General features: G+C 39.8%; 3 protein-coding genes across 3 annotated transcripts; 2 read left to right on the top strand and 1 right to left on the bottom strand.

Moving 5' to 3' along the window:
- Positions 1-62: 62 nt before the first annotated feature.
- pigbos1 (PIGB opposite strand 1) lies at positions 63-733 on the bottom strand. The gene is made up of 2 exons (XM_088413689.1): positions 514-733; positions 63-366 (listed from the first exon to the last, which is right to left on the bottom strand). Exon 2 carries the CDS (start codon positions 318-320, stop codon positions 138-140), a length of 183 nt encoding a protein of 60 aa, XP_088269815.1. The 5' UTR covers positions 321-366; positions 514-733; the 3' UTR covers positions 63-137.
- A 5,580-nt stretch (positions 734-6,313) lies between these two features.
- On the top strand, positions 6,314-12,350 carry LOC148424584 (GPI alpha-1,2-mannosyltransferase 3-like). The gene is made up of 13 exons (XM_088413823.1): positions 6,314-6,602; positions 7,432-7,562; positions 8,246-8,369; positions 8,561-8,678; positions 8,767-8,871; positions 8,940-9,070; positions 9,148-9,288; positions 9,371-9,422; positions 10,256-10,467; positions 10,569-10,633; positions 10,895-11,099; positions 11,681-11,855; positions 11,926-12,350. The coding sequence occupies exons 2-13, from the start codon at positions 7,451-7,453 to the stop codon at positions 12,058-12,060; spliced, it is 1,575 nt and encodes a 524-aa protein (XP_088269949.1). The 5' UTR covers positions 6,314-6,602; positions 7,432-7,450; the 3' UTR covers positions 12,061-12,350.
- An 815-nt stretch (positions 12,351-13,165) lies between these two features.
- smyd2a (SET and MYND domain containing 2a) lies at positions 13,166-19,661 on the top strand. The gene is made up of 12 exons (XM_088414005.1): positions 13,166-13,407; positions 14,353-14,416; positions 14,495-14,605; positions 14,734-14,794; positions 15,539-15,666; positions 15,824-15,891; positions 15,970-16,072; positions 16,163-16,273; positions 16,834-16,957; positions 17,054-17,228; positions 17,492-17,600; positions 17,744-19,661. Exons 1-12 carry the CDS (start codon positions 13,235-13,237, stop codon positions 17,825-17,827), a joined length of 1,311 nt encoding a protein of 436 aa, XP_088270131.1. The 5' UTR covers positions 13,166-13,234; the 3' UTR covers positions 17,828-19,661.
- The last annotated feature ends 184 nt before the right edge of the window (positions 19,662-19,845 follow it).

The following is a 19,845-nucleotide window of genomic DNA, read 5'->3' as shown; positions in this document are numbered from 1 at the left end:
AAGTGTTTGGGTCCTTAAGTGACAGATAGAGTGATACAGTAAATGGCACACGACAAACACCATAATAAATATATTATTTTAATTTGGTTTCATTCACAATCAGAGGATAATGGAAAAAAGTGTATTGCTTTGCTGATTTAGTCCGTTGATGTTGCGTTCTTTTCGCCACTTCCATTCTCTTTAAGTGGCACATCCTGAGTCTGCGGCGTTGTGGTCTTTGGCACGGCGTCATAATAAGGTCTGTAGATATAGAAACCACCGGCCACTCCAAGCATTGTGGCAAAAGCCATCTGTGTAAGGGGAATTTTTCTCCGAAGCATCACTTTTTTTTATAATCCTCTCCAATGTTTAAGATACAAGGTGGTCCTGTATGAAAAGAAGAGAAACGTTATCACGCAAAACATCGCGAGACTTTGTTGTTGCACGTTAAACTTAAATTGTTGCTATGGCTAGCTGTTTTGATAGTTACATGTTGACACCTTTACCAATAATTTTGTGGAATTTTTGACTCACCGAGGGAACTTCTGAGGCGTGGGGACAATGGGAGAGAAGAAAAACAGGACGTTAGAATGTCCTCATCGAGAAGCACGTACAGAAAGCTACGTTAGCATGGTGCGCTCGGGCTTTATTCTCTGCTTTGAAATGCAGAGCAAACTCAAATAAATGCGACGCTAACCTCTACTGGACTGAAGTATGCATTGCATCGCGTCATCTATAGTAATCTAAAAAAAGGCGTAAATGTAATTTGTTTCGGAATATTTTGTTTTAGATATGTGGGTTTTTTTTAAGCAAAAGCATTTGTCACAGCTGACCCCCCCCCCCTTTTTTTTAGAGAACAGAAAAATATTATGAAAAACAGACAACTGGAAGAACAAATTTTCAATACAACTAAATAAAAAATATTCTAAAAATAAATGTAAGTTTTCAAGTGAATGCTGACGTGATATAGTATCCACTGTGTTTGAAATAATACACGTAATCATTTCATTTTAACTTTAAAAAATAATAAATAAACCGAATCAAACCATTCGTTTGAAATCGTACGACTGAAATGTTTTGTTTCCGTAGGCCCGTATTCTGATACACACTCCGTACCGTTAGAAGGCAGTAATGAAATAAACCGTGACAGAAGAAGGAGCGCTAATGTGATTTGTGATTGGAAGAGAACTCCAGAGGGGCGGGGCGAGAGCAACCCTGGAGGAAGACGGTTGCATTTGACAATTAAGACAGCATTTACCTCGTTTTGATGAGGTAACGCTATACAGTAACTTCCCTGTGGTGCTATAAAACATGTATCGTAGCATTTTCAGCACCTGAGGCAGCGGACAGACGCTACATTGGTCTGGACTAGAAAACACCGGGCGGCTGTGACAGCGCAGTGGAATCCTCCGACAACCAACACTGAAAGGAGGAGATTTACCAAGGATGTGATGGACCATTTATAACATGGCGCTTTGAGATGTGAGGCGGATTCCGGCCTTGTTGCAGAGTCCGGTTGACGCCCAAAAGAGACAGCCAGGAAGAAGACAAACGTGGAGTGATTGTAAACAAAGATGGCGGCGCCCGTTGTTAACAGCTGCATTTGAAGACGCTATAATACGGTGGTACCTTGACTTACGAGGCTCGTTCGATGTTTTGGGTCGCTTCGCGAGACCAAATTTGAGAGCCGGTAGTTAGCGCAGCGATCATTACAGTATATACTTAGCCAAGTCAAGCTGATTTTCGTTCAATTCAGTCGATTTCGTTCAATTCAGTCAGCCGACAGTTGACAGAAAAGTGACACCCTATTATTTAAACCCAGTGTTCCGCTTTGGTTCAGTTCACGTGGTTACCTTGCGTCGGAAGGAATTATTTCTATTCCGTTTTCGCATGTGCAGTTACTTTGCCAATTGTTTTTAGAAGCATGGATCCAGGGAACAAAGTGATTCCTGCGAGGAAGAAGAAAAAGATGATGTCCATCCAATTAAAGCATGAAATCATAGAAAAATACGAGCGAGGCGTGCGAGTAGTTGACTTGGCAAGGCTGTATGATCGCAATACCTCTACAATATGTTCTATTCTGAAGCAGAAGGAGTCGATCAAGGCTATAACGCCAGCTATGGGTGTTAAAATCATTTCAAGGCTGCGCACATCCGTCCATGAAAAGATGGAGAGGCTGCTGCTGGTGTGGTTGACGGAGAAGCAGCTCACAAGATGTCCTTTGACAGAGGGTGCCATCTGTGAAAAGGCACGTGCCATTTACACCGACTTGTTGCAGCAGACCCCTGGCTCTTCAACGGACGGCGCACCAGAAGATTCATTTAAAGCCAGCCGGGGCTGGTACGACAATTTTAGGAGGAGGATCAGCTGTCCCTCTGACGTCGGTCACGTTGATGTGGCGAGCTCCAATGTGAACAAGGACTATCGCAAATCATTTACTGATGTGATCGCAGCTGAAGGATATGTCCCTCAACAGGTGTTCAATTGCGATGAGACAGGGCTATTCTGGAAAAGGATGCCAAGGAGAACTTTCATAACGTTGGAGGAGATGAAGATGCCTGGCCACAAACCTATGAAAGATAGGTTAACCCTCACTCTTTGCGCCAATGCCAGTGGCGACTGCAAGATCAAGCCCCTGCTTGTATACCATTCAGAAAATCCCAGAGCCTTTAAATCGCACAAGATCATTAAAGAAAAACTGCAAGTAATGTGGAGGGCGAACCCACGGGCCTGGGTCACCCGGCAATTTTTTGTAGAGTGGGTCAACCTAGTCCTTGGCCCTGCTGTCAAAAAGTACCTCCAGGTAAAAAACTTACCCCTGCAAGCCCTTCTCGTCCTGGACAATGGTCCCGCTCACCCACACAACCTCCAGGACGACATTCTCGAAGATTTCAAGTTCATAAAGGTTTTCTACCTCCCACCTGACAACACCGCTCTCCTGCAGCCCATGGACCAGCAGGTGATTTGTAATTTCAAGAAGCTCTTCACGAAGCACCTTTTTCGCCGCTGCTTTGAGGTGACGCAAAGCTCAAATCTCACTATTCGAGAGTTCTGGAAGGACCACTATAACATCGTGTCATGCCTCAAAATTATCGATTTGGCCTGGCAGGGCGTTACAAAGAGGACCTTGATTTGTGCTTGGAAGAAGCTGTGGCCTGAGATCGTGTCTGAAAGAGTCATATTCGAACCCGAAGAGGCAGTGGTGGAGGAGATCGTGTCCCTCGGAAAGTCCATGGGCCTGGAGGTGGACGAGAACGATGTGAACGAGCTCGTGGAGGAGCACTCCCAGGAATTGACATCAGAGGAGCTGAAAGCGCTACAGACTCAGCAGCATGCAAAAGTCTTGCAGGAAATCGGCAGCACCACTGAGGCCGAGGCCGATGAAGTCATCTCTACGAGTGAGATCATGGAAATGTTGGGGATGTGGGAAAAACTTTCAAATTTTATTGAAAGGAAACACCCGGAAAAAGTTGCAACTGGATGTGCGTCGTCGCTATTTAACGACACCTGCCTTTCTCATTTTCGAAACATTTTGAAAGAGCGGAAGAAGCAATTGTTGAAACGGCCTGCTCGGGAAAGTGAGGAAGGCCTGTTGAAAAAGCCTAAAAAAGAAGATGATTAAGTGGGTATTTAAAAAAAAAAAGGAACAGTTAGTTCCGTACAGACTTACATCTAATTAGAAACCAGTTAGTTTCTATACACTCAATTCAGAATATTTTGCTAGTACAGTACACCTTATAGAGTTGTTTTTCTGTATTTCAAACAAGTAATAAAGAATTGGGGTGAGTTTCGGGTAAAGGGACCAATTAATCGTCTTTCATTTAATTTCAATGGCGTGAGTTGATTTAATTTACAATGACAAGAAGTCAGAAGGTCAGAATAAAAGAAACTTGTACGTCATAGTACCACTGTAGCATGATGGGAGGACAATGCGGTGCTAAATGTGGCCCTGCGCCTTACAGAGGAGGCCTTGCTTTTGATGTTGCAGCTTTCACAAAAGAAATGACCTGTGGCTTTGACACCCAGCACCAGTGCTATTTATGGACAATGAGACCTCTTGATGGTCTGCGCTCAAACTTAGTGCAACTTCGCGCAGTTTAATTTCTGGATAATAACCATTGATGGAGTGACCGAGGTATACGACACACTGTTACTTCCGTTGGAACATCAGCTTCGGGATGAGCACCATGTTTGTTTTTTCGTTAATGCTTCCACACTTGCAGAAGGCACAGGATTCCCGTATTCCCGTTGGTGGCCGTTGCCTGGATCATCGACATGTTCAGGTGAATCACCAGAATTTTCTCTCACTGTTCAGATTTTTTTCAGCTCACACCATGTTTGGATTCTTACAGTTATCTTTGTCAAAAATGGTTGAGATGCATCTGCCTTCTGCTTCCTATCACGTGATCCCCTTTGGTAAGTCACTTTTACAACTCTTCAACACCATCGGGCTGGGTCGTAATGGGGAGGAAAATCAACATTATTAAAATATTTCATAAGCACAGTTTTTCGATGATTTGTAATCATTATATTTATTCAACAACCAACGCTCACTCCAAATACTATAAATCTAATTTGAAAAAACAAACAAATGAACCAGTAACAATCTGTTAAAATAATAGCATAAAAAAATAAATACCTGCTGTGTGTGCTTTGTCCTCTTTGGGGCACCGTGGTGCAGTACATGCATGGAAATAAAACATTTTCACAGCTAAAGAGAACAAGTTTGTCATTGAACATTATTAATATAACTAACATTTACCCAGATTCGCACAAATACATGCCAGTAGAATGTTTATGTAGCCTGTAATTGCAACAGAGCTAAAGAGGAAACGCATTGTGGCTCATAAACAGGACCAGATGCATGCCACTACATTATCTACCCCCTAAGCACCAACAAGCTAAGTCTAGGCATCTTTAGGCTAGGAAATAATGCAAAAACTATTAACTTTGTAGTGTATTGGGTGTTTGTAGGATAGGACAAAATGTAATGGGACACTGGGCTCAATCGGATGCACCCTTCCATATTCCATATGTTAAGTTGAGGTTTCACTGTTGTCTTGAAATTGTAAACGTAGCGGCCAGATCTTTTTAACCACCTAATGTTGTGCGTGAACAGGACTATGGGTGATGACGCGCAGCAACATGTGGCTTGTTGCAAGGAACCGATAGCACTCTACGCAGGTCTGATTCATCAATGTGGCACTCTGGACGTCTTGAGCCATGCCCACGCACTTCATTCCAAACGGCCTCTTCCTCGCGTTTCGCCACTCCATGCCTTACGACAGGTGCCAACTGGCCGGCCCCCTCCCCATCACCGCCAGTGGCTGGTTTCCCTCCCCTTCTCAAAGCTCAGAACCTGCTTCTCAGTGGGTTCAATTAAGACTTTAAGTTTGGAGACAAAGTAACTTTTTTTTTTTTTAATGTGTGTGTGGATCTGTCTGAAGCCTTGAATGTTATTGATTGGATGAACGGGGCAAGGTAAAGGTTATGCAATAAACAACATTGAGTGACCGTGACGTGTGTGAGCAATTGTCCAAGTAGTTAGGACATTCTAGTTTACTGTTACAGTATAATGGATTCATATATACCGGTGTGTATGTGTGTGTATGTATATATATGTATATATAATATATATATATATATATATATATATATATATATATACAGTATATGTATGTTTGTGTATACGCAGACTGCAATACAGAAAATATCTGAGTGAAATTCTTAAATGTTTTGAGTTAAAATTAAAGTTTAAGTATCAATTTCTTTTTAAGAAAGAAAATGTGACTTATTGCAAAAAAACACTCAATACACATATTAATAATATCCATTGTTGAAATGGTCATAAAGGTTGTTTTATGTTTGGGCATTTCCAGCGTTCTCTGGTGGCTGGTTTCTTTCACTTTCGACGGAACACATCTTTTCTCAACTTCAGAGTCATATTTTTTAAAAAAAAGTTCAACTTTGCTTTTATTACAAAAACTCAAAAGTTTGCCAAAATTCTTAAATTGGTGCATTTTTTCATGGTCGTTTTTGATATTGCATGTCCAAGCTTACTAGTAAACGCCATAGAAGGGCAAATCAAAAAGAATAAATTCCCAAGGTGAAAGATGCTCTGAAGACATTTTTATATTCATTTTTTATTGATTTTGGACAAATTATGAAAGAATGCTAATCACATTATTTGTCAACCACACATTTTTTTTACATGGAACACATTTTACTTTTCTTTATTGCTCATAGACACAATTACCTAATTGGCATTTCACTTATCCAAAAAACGTTCTCTACATGCTCTCCCATAATAACAGTGTGTCTTGCTACTGTCGTATCACGTGTGTTACACAACCTGTTCCTTTGATTACTTCATGCTTTGTATAACAAAGTTCTTCCTTCTTCACAGTCCACACTATCACATCAGGCAGGCTGTTTGCCATTATCCCTCTGAAATTATAGCAGTTCATTTTCAGTTTGCTGATTTTGGAAATAGTTTAACTCATAAACTACAGTTGTGTAGTACCACAGGTGGTTGATACTGAATCCTTCTGAAGGCAGGTCTCTACTGGACTTCACCATCAGCAAGAATCTTCAACGTACCAGCCTGGTGGGCATAACTGAGAGTAAGTTAAGCAATTAATATGGTGCAATGACTTGGTGGCCACTGAACTAGATGTCTTTGATTTTAGGGACATTCATTTAATTAAGTACGTGTAATTGAGCTTAACATTGATGAATGTTGGAAAACTGCTATGAAGTTTAACCTAAATTGACATGTTCATTTCTATTTACAGTACTGTGTACCCACTTTAACATGTAAAAATCTTAACCCAAACACTAACGTATTTTAGGTAGTTTGAGCATAAAGCTACTTATTTTTCATTGTCATTCACTGTGGGGAAAAAACTTAATGTCTTCTAATGTTAAAAAATAACAATTGTAGGCATGATCTTCACATTTCCATCTCTGTGCATAGAACATAAGTCACTGAAAATTTCAAAACAATCACTTCAATAACTTCTTAGTTTCACATTTTACTGTCCGAACCATTCAATTTCAAACTGTTCAGGTCGTGTGTGTGTGTGTGTGTGTGTGTGTGTGTGTATGTGTGTGTATCTATGTGTGTGTGTAGAGAGAGGGAAAAAAAGCAAATAAAGAATGAATATGTGACACAGATTAATGTCAGCATGTGCAAGAAAACACAAAACATGCATATTTGGTTATATAAAGGCAAAGCACAATGTCTTTTGAGATGAAGGCATGGTACTGTACAGTATGCGTAATCCCGCGAGTTATGAAAAACACTTTTTAGTCATTGTCATTTTTTTAGCATAGAAATAAAATGGAAATTAATGTGACCATTTTTTTTAACCTTGCATGTGCAGCTGAGGTGACATATAGGTGTTGTCTTTCTTGCCTTGCCTGCCTAACCACATGATTCCCAATGAGCAGCTAAGGACTCAACATCCAAATGGAGACTTTGAGACAGCGTTCACATTACGAGAGGGGAGAGGAGGCTGAGAAACTTAAAAAAAGCGAACCCCTGTTGTTAAAAAACAAAGATGATGCTCCTCTCAGGACAGGTAGGTTTCTATCTGTCAGTGTGATGTTGTAGTAATTCTGTACCGCAAGTCTGCTGCTGTTGATTCAACACTTAATGTTCATTACAACAATGTAAATGACGACATTTTAGATAAAGGTAGTGATATGCATTCTTTGTATGAAGGAGCTTTCCTAGCACAGAAGCAGTTCAAGTTTAGTCTACCCCATAAATTTAAAGGACCAACGAAGCCACAACTGCAATCTCAGTTAACCTTAGCAACAAAGATAGTGATGTGGCAAGCCATAGCAAAACTCATTGCCAAACTAAACTCGACAAAGTGTGTTTGAGCAAGTGTGCAACAGGCAGGATGGATGATGGTTTATTTGATCAGAAAACACCACCATTGCCCCTGATGGACAGGACAAACAAAATAAATGACAGTTGCCACTTTTTTTGTTGTTTATATGTTGATGTTTTGATACGTCACAATATAACACAATCTATCAAAATTTAATGTCTAAAATGTTGAACTCCGATGACAATCTCTTTTTTAAAATCTCTTGACAGTCCGAGATTTAAAATCATTCAAGGGGAGGGATAGCTAAGAAATAGACACAGAAATAATTTGGTGTTTTCACACAGTTGCATTGCAGTGTAGGACCTTGTGATTGCAAGATGTCATTTTTCACTCTGATCTAAAGTCATTCTTCTTGCTCCATACAGAAGTGCTGAGAGTTGCAGCGTTTTCTGTGATTTTCCGTGTCATCAATTGTTTTCTGGTCCAGAGTAGCTTCGTTCCAGATGAGTACTGGCAGTCTTTGGAGGTCGCCCATCACATGGCCTTCAAATATCCTCTCCATTAATTTATTTTCACACGCTAGCCATGCATTTTCTATTGCGCTTATTTCCATTTGAAAATACGAAGCGCTCCAAAGTAGCATCAGCAACCAATACGCACTATTCAGTGTTATACGCTATTTGCAGCTCATCAAGTTACAAAAAAATCTATCATCACTTTTATGACCTTAACGATGTGACTTATGGGCATCTGACCTGGGAATGGAAGGAAGGCATAAGGGGCTTCACCTATCCTCTCATCTTTGCCATCCTCTATAAAATATTACATTGGATACAATGTGACTCTGTGTATCTTCTGGAAAGTTTTTTTTTTTTTTTTTTGCCTTTATAGTAAGACATGTTTTGCTTCGATATGGTTTGTTAATTCGATTTTGTTTTCCTTGCAGACTTGGCTGCCCCGCCTACTTCATGCACTGATCACTGCGTTTACAGATTTCAAATTCTTCTTCCTCATCAGAGAACTGGAAAGTCAAGACATTGCAAATTGGACGGTAACTAGATCTGTTTGTCTTGAGGCAATGCCTATTCCATCACAAATTTATTTTGTTTGTATGCGCAGTTCTTCTGCCATTTGTGTTCGTGGTGCACGTGGTACAGTTGCAGCAGAACGCTGACTTCCAGTGTGGAGGCCAACATCACTTCTCTGGTTCTGTGCTACTTCCCTCTGCCAGCATCCAAAACACACAGCAGGTCTCCCCAACCTCATGAACATTTCTTCATGTGCCATGGATTCTTGGCTGACACCGTGTTTGGTTTTTCCTCCTCAGCAAAAAATACTTGAGCCTTGTTGCACTGGCAATCATTTTTCGCCCGGCGGCCATGCTTGTCTGGCTTCCACTGTTGATTTACCATTTCTGGCAGGACAACAACAAACTGAGACTGGTGGTTCTTGACTACCTTCCCATAGGGTTGATTCCATTTCATGTTTATATAGTTTCTATAGTTGTTATTTTTAGTCTGGAGGTAATAATGTTCTCATAATCTCCGCAGGGCTTCTGCCATTGTGATTTCAACCGTGATCGACACCATCTTCTACGAAAGGGTGAATTACTGTAGACACTGAACACATCTAACCATCATTTTTATCCAGGGGTCACGAACACAAACACTTTGAGATTGAGCGCTACTTTTGTAGATATTACTATTGCAAAGGGCTAATATTTTCAGATACACTTCCACACTTATGAAATGAAAATAAATGGCTCGATTACCTTTTATGATGTTATCCTATACATGCACATACGTACTTCATACAAAGATGCTAAGTGCTCCGATTAGTCCAGTTTGTGTTTTGTCACATGCAGTTGACATACAGACCCATTAAAAAAAACAGACTGTACCAGTCTGTTGTGGCGAAGGAGCTGAGCCTAAAGGCAAAGCTCGCAATTTACCGGTCAATCTACGTTCCTGCTGTCACCTCTGATCACAAAATGTGGGTCGTGACCAGAGATGGGAATTTCAGGAACAGAAAGTAAAAACCCTGCCACAGTTTGGGTTTGGCAACAGGTGCTTCCACTTAACTGGCAGGCTAAGGAGCTCATTGGACTGCAGGTTGAATAAAAGTACCTGTGGCTAAAGCCAAAATGTGGCAGGATTTTTATTTTCTGGACCTGGTTTTCCCATCTCTGCTCGTGACTGAAAGAACAAGATCCATGATTCAAGCGGCCAAAATGGGTTTCATCCACAAGGTGTCTGGGCTCTCCCTTAGAGATAGGGTGACAAGTCCCCTAAATTTTCTAATTGACGGATGGATGGAGAATGGCATGGGAATGTTAAATTTCCATAATACCATTCAAAAAGTTACACTTTTTTAGGTTGTAGATTCAGTTAGCAATTATGTGTGCAAATAAAAAGATTGTTTTCTGTTGTACACAGTGGACCTTCGTGCAGTACAATTTCCTGAAGTTGAATGTTTTGGACGGAATTGCCAGTTTTTTTGGTGCCCATCCCTGGCACTGGTACCTGACACAGGGCTTCCCGATCATAATGGGCCCCCATGTCCCATTCTTCTTTTACGGTTGCTTCCTCGCATTCAGAAGGCACAGAATCCTGCTGGTGGCCATTGCCTGGACTATCTGTGTGTTCAGGTAAAGCATCGTTTGGAGACCTCCCTCACTTTTTTTCTTCCCAGATCTAATAACAACATAAAGTCATTTAGGTATTACACGCCTTTTTAAATGTTTTTCAGTCTGATTCCTCACAAGGAGTTTAGATACATCTACCAGGTGCTTCCCTTATGTATGATCTTCTGTGGTAAGTCCCTATTACAACTCTTTACAACAGCTGTACCAATAGACTTGTGCTTTTTTTCTGCTGTGTAAAATCACAAAATATAATCAGCACTTCACAAGACCCCAAAAATGACCATCATTGAAACCACTGCCCCATACTTAACACCAATGATTCCCATTGTTTTACATTGTGATTTCTCTCTTGACAATATAAATCCGTGATGCGTCCGAATCAAAGAACGACTGAACCATTTCATGTTTAACCATTTGTGTGCATGTACAGGGACTGCATTGGCTCGTATGGGATCTTGGCGACGACCAGCCGCTGCTTTTCTCTTGGCATCCAACCTGCTCATGGCTCTCTACACGGGCCTAATTCACCAGCGTGGTGCTTTGGACGTCATGAGCCACATCCGTGCACTTTGTCATGACGCCTCACAGCCTGACGTTCTCTTTGCCATGCCTTGCCATTCAACACCTTACTACAGGTGCCTAACATTTGAAAGGATCTGAAACACATTTAAAGTGCTTTTTATTTTCCAGAAACAGTCTTAGAGAGTCATGGTAAATGCGATGAATACCTACAAAAAAGCCTAGTAAACTATAGTAAGCTATTAGTAAACTATTAACCTGACAAATAAATTGGGGTTTGGGATATTGCGCATGTGTGCAAACCCTCTTATAACTCTATGTATATCCTGCATTCTAAATTCATCAAATTCAAACTTGAGTTAAAATAGGGCAAAAATAAGTTTGTGAAATTTTCTTAAATTATTTTTTTAGGGTGTCACTCATTTCAGCTGAATGAAAACAACCACAATGATAGTTAATGTTATATTTGCTGTTTGTCCAAAGTGATACCTTTTTTTTTTACTTTTAAATTAACAAAACCTAAATGTAGTCATTTTGATTGGTGTGTAGAATTTTGAGGGGAGAAAATATTTATTGCACTTTATAATACGGCCATGACATTAAAAAAAAAAAAAAAAAAAACGTGGAGAAGGTTGAGCACAGAACACTTTGTATAGAAGACCGGTAACCATTAATTAGTTATGTTTCTCCCTTGTAGCCATGTCCACTGTCCACTAAAGATGAAGTTCCTCGAGTGCCTGCCCGATCTCAGTCAGATGGACAATACAGAAGCAGACAGATTCAATGAGGACCCACTTCTTTGGCTCCAAGCTTCGTATCCAGATGTGCGTTCAATGCCTACTCACTTGGTTCTCTTTGACGTGGTGGAAAAGGTAAAAGTGCTGGCAAATCCGGCTTGAAAGCAGACACATGATTTAATGCAAATGCATTTTTGTGTTGTAGAATATCACACCATTTTTGCGTGAAAACAACTACACCAAAACAACAGACCTATTTCACGCTCATATTGCCCTGGAACGAGTTGGAAGAAGAATCTTTATTTATGAAAGGCACCGACAACCACAGGACTCGATCTGATTTTATGTAGAAGATAATGAAAGCATTTTGACATAATTGGCGCATGTTAAAATTGTTCTTTAGGATAACATTTTTTAAGATATTGTTACTCCTAAGTTAATGTTAAATCTCCATTTATTATTGTTGATTTATTTGTTGGATTTTGTTTTTTTGGGCATCAAACTTCACTTCATCAAAAATGTTTTTGGTTTAAATAAGGAAATCAGGATTGATGTTTTTTTTTTATTTCAGGCACTTTGATGCAAGTTATTTGTGTGTCTGTAGTAAAATGAACATTTGTTAAAAAAATATTCATATTGCCTTTTTTCATGTTTAAAAAGATGTAAGTTTAGGTATATCAATACCATTTCTAGAGATAATCATCTTACAATCAGTTGTGATTGGGGTGTGTTTTCCATGGGGGGAGTTTTGCAAAAGAAAAAACAGAAGAAGAAAATAATGTTAAACCACTTCAAATGACTTTAAATGAATCTTACAGTAATAACTTAACCTTGACAATCTAAGGCAGGGATGTCAAACATATGGCCCGTGGGCAGCTTCTGGCCGGCAAATGAGTTTAGTCCAGCCCATGAGATGATTTTGTAACGTAAAAAAGAGCTGAATTTTTTTTTTTTTAATAAATGAAAAACTTCAAAAGTTTTTCAATAGTAATGTTGGATTTTTTATGATCAATTGTGATTTTGTACTTGTACTATTTTAGACACATTATGACGTCTTCGCAATGGACACTTATGCAACACTTATTGCATAATATGGCACAATGTGTTATTTTAGCACTCGGCATCTATTGCGGCTTATTGAGCTTTGAAGGGGTTCGCCTCCCAGCTCCAGCCCCTAATCAGAGTTACGTACTTTTCCCAGATTTAGTTGGTTTTTTTCCCCCAGGACCTCTATTCAGTGAATGCCAATGTGTATTTGATTTTTTTTCTCCAGTGAAGGCCTTGAGACTGTTGTGATTCAGGACTGTAGGAACAAATTTGTCTTGGCTGCACTGGGAAGTACAGGTTCAGTGCTTGTTAAAGTAGTGAGAAGTATACTGCTGTATCGTCATCTGTCCACCAGGGGGCGTACGCGCAACAATGGGGTATACATTGCGCCAGAGAAGAAGCATCGCCACCAGACTAGCTGGTTAAATCAATTGTAAAGCGCTTAGACAGTAAACTGACGGGGAATCATGACCAACGAAGGTATAGAGGGGACGGAGCGGTTCCATAGCCCGGAGAGGGGCCGAGGTTTGCGGGCAGTGAGGCACTTCGCAGTGGGGGAACTGGTGTTCGCCTGCCCAGCTTACTCGTACGTACTGACTGATAGCGAACGAGGAACGCACTGCGAGCAGTGTTTCACGAGGTAAGGCTCTGCTGCAGTGTGTATTCTGTTTGCATTTAATTTAAAATAATTTCTACAAAATCAAGCCATGTGTATGTCAACATTTGGGCTAGTGTTGCGTCTGGGCGCCTGCCTCGCTCTATTACGATTAGTGTACAGTATTTTGCTCGACACTGCAGAACTGAGATTTTGTTACTGCAAAGGTGAATAATAACCTTCATTCAAGGTTCCCGTGGGACAAATTCACTCTTAATTGCACGCAAAACCAACGTACTCAACTTCATTCATTAGGCCGAAATTAAGTTTCAATTGATGCTTGTTTCGTGTGGTTTATCGCTTCTGTCAAACTTAGGCATCATGTAATGATTGACATTCTTCCATTGTACGAGGTGTTCGGAAAAATCATTGTTAATCCAAGCAAGAATTTTCATTATTATTTGCCTACGGAATTGTGCATTTACATGGAACACCATGTTCATTTTTTTCCTCAAATCATAACGCGAAACGCGTTTGTTGATATAACTCTATAACCTAGGTGAGTTACAGTTTGAGGTCTTGTCTCAAGCAAAAGAAGGAAAAACATGGAGCAACATCCAATTCAGTTCGCCAGTATTGTCTTTATTCTCTTAATCCCTCTCGCATAGGCAGGTTACACCCATGTTACATGACGGTTTGTGGAGCAGTGAAAGGTTAGAGTGCTAAATATAGCTACCCATGTGTCCCAGTATTGAAAGAGAAGGCCAGGGGTGCATGTGTTGTACATTTGCCTCATTCGATTCAGTTGAAAAATGTAAAAACAATCCCTACAAAGTGGAGTTTTAAAAGAAAGTTTTTAAGTGTGGGTTGATTCTTCAGTAAAATGGATAAACAAAGGCAATATAGTCTTGCCTTGTCTGTGGTTCTGTCAATATCTACACACAGACACAGAAACCTCATCACACCGATAATGTGTTGTTTTTATTGCAGGAAAGAAGATCTTTTTAAATGTGGCAAATGTAAACAGGCCTACTATTGCAATATTGATTGCCAGGTAACTCTCGTTAGATATTGTACAAATATTTTGTGTGGCTATCGCTGGGTGGCTTATTGTGTTTCTTTATACATGGAGAGAGGGGATTGGCCCATGCACAAGCTGGAGTGTGTTGCCATGTGTGCCTATGGGGAGAATTGGTGTCCCTCAGAGACAGTCAGACTGGTGGCCAGAATCATCATGAAACAGGTAGCGTGAAAATCAGCTGCTCCCCACCAAACCCACTAAGACGATGTGTATGTATACAGTGTGTGTGTGCAGTATGTGTGTATAAAGGTACGAGCAATTTCAAACTCTATTCATAATATTCTTTACAGAGAGTCACAACAGAGCGCACGCCATCAGAAAGACTGCTGCTGCTCAAAGAGTTTGAAGCACGTGAGTGTAAATGTGCTTGTCATTGACAGAGATACCAACTCTATGCATAGTTTAATATTATTCCTTTAGGTAAATTTTCTGTCATCCTGCCCACAAATCAACCAACAATATAGTTACCTGTATCTGTCGTCCTTTTTACCATACTGTCATTCAAAAATGAAGTATACAGTACAGTAGCTCTCCATATCCTACTCACCTTCAGCCGCTGAATTAAAAGGACTTCTTCCAATATAATGTGTGTTTTTAGTTACATCTCTGTGTAAGCAACATTAGTTACACAGTAAATTGTGTTAGCAGTGTGCCTAATCGAGACTCCTCTGTAGCCTCCGGCTTTCTTTTGCTCACTTACTTTTGCTCCAAATGTGCTGCACACTGGGACTTAAATCCCAAGCCGAATGCTGTAATTTCATCTTCTCTGCAAAACGTTTCCCGCACTGTGTCCTTGAGTGAGGTAATCAATGATGATGTCGTTGAACATGCACGGCGAGAATTATTTGTTTCTTTTAATTGAAAGGTGTTCACAGTTTAAATGAAGTTGTGTTTTTAAGCACAGCATCCATTTGGGACAAGCTGTTGCCACCTGTGGTTGGCAATGTTGCGTTATGTGGCATCCTTCTGCAACGTCACATGCTAGGAACGGTCCTATTATACCTTCCTGTGACCTATTAATTTCGCATTCTGTTATTGCCGTGATGTAGCTCTAGTTGATGTGACAATAAGTAAATCCTTTCATTTCCCTTGCAGATTTAGATAAAATGGACAGCGAGAAGGATGAAATGAACCAGACGGACATCGCTGCGCTGCACCACTTCTACGCCAAACACCTCAGCAACATACCTAATGATCAGGTTCTCACTGAGCTCTTTGCACAGGTTTGTTGCCTCATTTACACATGCGTTTCTGAATCAATGAGTCGTAATTACCAAACAAAGACTTGATGTTGCTTTTTGGGGCGGTTCGGTATAACTCACGTGTTAAAGACTTTTCGTTTGTGCTCAAAGCTGCTGTTTTCTGTTTTCTATGTTACAGGTTAATTGCAATGGTTTCACAATAGAAGATGAGGAGCTCTCACATTTGGGATCAGCTGTTTTTCCAGAGTAAGTACATCATTGTCATTTAAAAAAAATAAAAAAATCAAGATTTTTCACGTAATGTACGTTTTGTATTCTTTTCAGTGTAGCACTGATGAACCACAGCTGCAGTCCAAACGTCATTGTCACCTACAAAGGCACAGTAGCAGAAGTAAGAGCTGTGAAGGAGATCAGCCCTGGAGAGGAGGTAAGCTGCTACCCTCCTTCTCTCGCACATTTTCAAGGACATCTCTTCTGAATCAAATAGGCTTGAACCTTGTTTGTTTTCTCTCCTAAGATCTTTAACAGTTACATCGACTTGCTCTACCCCACAGAGGACCGCAAGGAAAGGTTGTTAGATTCTTACTTCTTCACATGCCAGTGTACAGAGTGTACAACCAAGTCAAAGGTACAAGCCCACATGCACACTCTTATAGTTGATATTAAGTGTACAGAACACAACCCTGTTCAAATGATATGTTTGACTCAATTTGACAAATAAACTGTACAACTCAGTTAAAAAAGAATCTAGAGGGGAAATAAAAATAAATCGACTGATAATGTGGCTGTGAGGCACTTTAAATGACAGCGGCAGTTATATGTTGACTGACCCCCATTTAGCATCAGTTTAAATATGATTGGGTAATTCTGAAGTCAGCCACATTCCCACATATTAACAGGGTGTGCACACTTGCACAACTACATAATTAGCAATTAGTTTTTCTCTACTTCCTTATTTTTCCAGAAGCATTTTACATGTTACAGGTCACATTCATTGTGCACATTAAATTATTTTTTAATATTTAAAGAAATACATGCAGAATCAAATTATACTCATTCTGTTTGCTTTATATGAAATGATTACACAATTTCAAATCTTGTGTTCTCTGAAAAATGTGACGCATACTATTTTTTTTTCACTTACAACTTGTTAGGAAGAAGTTCCCATGATATATCTTTGTCTCACAGGACAAAGAGAAGATGGAAATCCGTAAGCTGAGCTCTGGAGCACCTGAGCCAGAGGAAATCCGAGCCATGGTTCGATACGCCAAGAATGTCATTGAAGAATTCAGGAGAGCAAAACATTACAAGAATATCCTTTTCGCTCGCCTCCATATGTTTGCTTTTCTTTTTTTTTTTCCTAAACGAGTCGATTTATTTCACTTGTGCCCCCTTGACTGTCTCGCACGCCCGAGCGAGCTGCTGGAGATGTGTGAACTCAGCCTGGAGAAGATGGGCGCCATATTTGCAGACACTAATGTCTACATGCTGCACATGATGTATCAGGCCATGGGTGTCTGCCTCTACATGCAGGACTGGGACGGAGCCATGGACTACGGGGAGAAGATCGTACAACCGTATAGGTATAACAAATTTAGGGAAGGATTATCGGCTCTACTTTTTCTTCTGTAAATTTTATTGATGTCTAAAGCTACCACTGGCATCGAGTTAACTTTGGTTCTTGCTTGGTCTGTACTGTATCGTTGCTGTGAAAATTGTACAATCAAACAGCTAGTGAAACTCCCTCAATCAAAACTGAGCATGCATGAAGGCAGCTACCACTGGTGTGTGCAAGTGCACCTAATGATGCGACCAGTAATTTTTATAACATTGTATAACTCTGCAGTGTGCACTACCCAGCCTACTCTCTGAACGTGGCATCCATGTATCTGAAGCTGGGTCGCTTGTACTTGGGGCTGGAGAAGAAGACACAAGGAGTCAAAGCTCTGAAGAAGGTATTAAGACACACTCTGGTGTGGTGCTCTATTGCATTAAAACAAAGATTACAGTTGAATAGAAACGCTCCATTAAAAGATAAAGTTGATCAAGTTTAGCAGGAAAAAGCAACACATCCATGTGACTTTTGTTTGGTGTACAGGCTCTGGCCATCATGGAGGTGGCTCATGGAAAAGATCATCATTATGTTCTGGAAGTCAAACGGGAAATTGAGGAGCAGAAATGAAAAGGATGTCAAAAAAATCAGAAGACAGCACACACTCTGACTGCATGACCTATGTCCTTTTTTTACATCATTTTCCTCATTTGGAAAGGATTTGCCGTCATCTCTTCAAATTTCATCGGCGGCTGACTTACAAATACCATCTTGTCGTTGGTACACTTAAAAATAGATTTCCAAAGATTTCATTTTTTGGTGTGTTGTGATTTTTTTTGCTTTATTTCATAATCATCATAATGAGGGAATTTTGACTTTGACCCTGGCAAGATAAGATGCCTTTTGGAAAAAACAAAGACTTCTTAACTGACTATCCGCAATTGTGGTTTTGGAGTGAACTCATGAGCTGAACCATGTTCAAAGTGCAGATGTGCAATGGCATATTTCACATATTTGTGTTTTCTTTAAACCTGTATAAATAACCAAGCATTGTTGTTTCTTGCATCTGTTATTTGAAATGCGATCTAAAGACTAAGCGCACATCATCAGGGACTCAGTAGCAACAAAAAAAGAAAATGCAAACAGTTGTTCCTTGGTCGGCAAGTGGGTGGCTATTGTGTCTTGTTGTGTTTGACTGGACTTGCATGTTTTCTTGTTTGTTATTGTTTTATTTATGAATTATGCCTGTTGACCAAAACCACCATGGGTTTTAGTGAATTGTCTTTTGTGTGTGGAAATTCATCAAGCACAACGTTGTGTACACCTGCACTATGTAATAACAAGAAACACTTCCAGTACGTATTGTTGAATTGCTGTACATATCAATCAAAACTGAGTTTCATCTTGGTAAGGTCAGATTTTCTGATATGCTTTTTGGGGAGAATATTTACAGTAATTGAACAGTAAAATACAGGATATGTAAAATATATGCTGACCCAAGGCCAGCAAAACTGTAGCTTTTGGGGCTAGCTTGTCTAGCATCAACAAACTATCTAAAATGTATTTTCGCTCTCTAAATATTTATGAAGCTGCGTTTTAACCCAGAATGCCATTTTGATCGACTGCAACTAATTGCATGCATTTTAATAACTGAGTTGAACAACTCGCTTGGAATGGAAGCTTGCAATTTTGTTTTTTATCTTTGGATGAGTGCTTTTGGAAATCGTTTTTTTGTGATTTCTGCACCCAACAAGACTGGAATCTAAAAATATTTCGCTGGATTCATGTTGTACTCATGTTTAATCAAAATGATGTCATCTGTGGCGAACTTAATGTTTTATGATCTTTACGTGATATACACCGCTAGCATGTTACGGTAGCCTTTCCACTTTTCCTCTTACAAACATGGGTCCAACAGTTGTCACGAGGTGGCACAATCGGTAGCATCTTCTGCACAAGTGACATCGGCTCCCTGGTGTGTAAATTCAGATATGACACAATGGGCTGTCATGCTTAGCAAAAATGACATTCAAGGGCTGTTTGCGATTTAGCATCATTCAGATAAATGCTCCTTTTTCTGTGATGTCATAAAAAATGTGTGGTACAGTAAACAAAATAGTCAATATTGTAAATGTGCATGGAAAAATAACACTTTATTTTCATTCAACAAACTGTTTTGTCCCGCATAAATGGTTATGGTATTATGGAATGCACACAAATCTTGTTTGTACTCTTGTCAGTGAATCACAATAAATGGCATTATGGTTGTTGTTTACAACCCGGAGTCCTTATACGGGAGCAAGAATTTTGCAATAAAATCTCCATTATTTGAACTGCAGATTATTGTATGTTAACTATATATAACATTATAACTATAACGATGCACCGCAACAACAAAAAGCAATGATCAGAACAAATTAAATTATGCTGTAAGAAATTAAAAAAATTAAATAAAATCAAGACATCCTGAATATATATTTAAAAAATGGAACACAATGAAGAATGAAATAAGGAAGAAAAAAATTGCTGTTTCCTTACATTTATTTGTCGTGTGCGCTTCAGGCCGAAGGGTGGCACTGTGAAATGAACGGATCTAAACCAATCATATGCGCCGTTCAAATACGTCACGAGTTATAGCCAATGAGCTT

Source organism: Hippichthys cyanospilos, chromosome 4, assembly GCF_059441005.1.
Source record: "Hippichthys cyanospilos isolate Australia breed blue-spotted pipefish chromosome 4, RoL_Hcya_1.0, whole genome shotgun sequence".
Classification (NCBI taxonomy): domain Eukaryota; kingdom Metazoa; phylum Chordata; class Actinopteri; order Syngnathiformes; family Syngnathidae; genus Hippichthys; species Hippichthys cyanospilos.
This window is presented reverse-complemented; position numbering and strand designations above follow the sequence as displayed.

What these genes read in the sequence shown, in the direction of transcription:
- pigbos1 (XM_088413689.1), bottom strand. Translation starts at nt 320, where the DNA reads ATGCTTCGGAGAAAAATTCCCCTTACACAGATGGCTTTTGCCACAATG.
- LOC148424584 (XM_088413823.1), top strand. Translation starts at nt 7,451, where the DNA reads ATGGAGACTTTGAGACAGCGTTCACATTACGAGAGGGGAGAGGAGGCT. An exon ending in GCCCATCACATGGCCTTCAA is followed by an intron (nt 8,370 to 8,560) that starts ATATCCTCTCCA and finishes TAACGATGTGAC; the next exon opens with TTATGGGCATCTGACCTGGG. An exon ending in AAGACATTGCAAATTGGACG is followed by an intron (nt 8,872 to 8,939) that starts GTAACTAGATCT and finishes TTGTATGCGCAG; the next exon opens with TTCTTCTGCCATTTGTGTTC.
- smyd2a (XM_088414005.1), top strand. Translation starts at nt 13,235, where the DNA reads ATGACCAACGAAGGTATAGAGGGGACGGAGCGGTTCCATAGCCCGGAG. An exon ending in TCACTGAGCTCTTTGCACAG is followed by an intron (nt 15,667 to 15,823) that starts GTTTGTTGCCTC and finishes TCTATGTTACAG; the next exon opens with GTTAATTGCAATGGTTTCAC. An exon ending in AAGATCGTACAACCGTATAG is followed by an intron (nt 17,229 to 17,491) that starts GTATAACAAATT and finishes ATAACTCTGCAG; the next exon opens with TGTGCACTACCCAGCCTACT.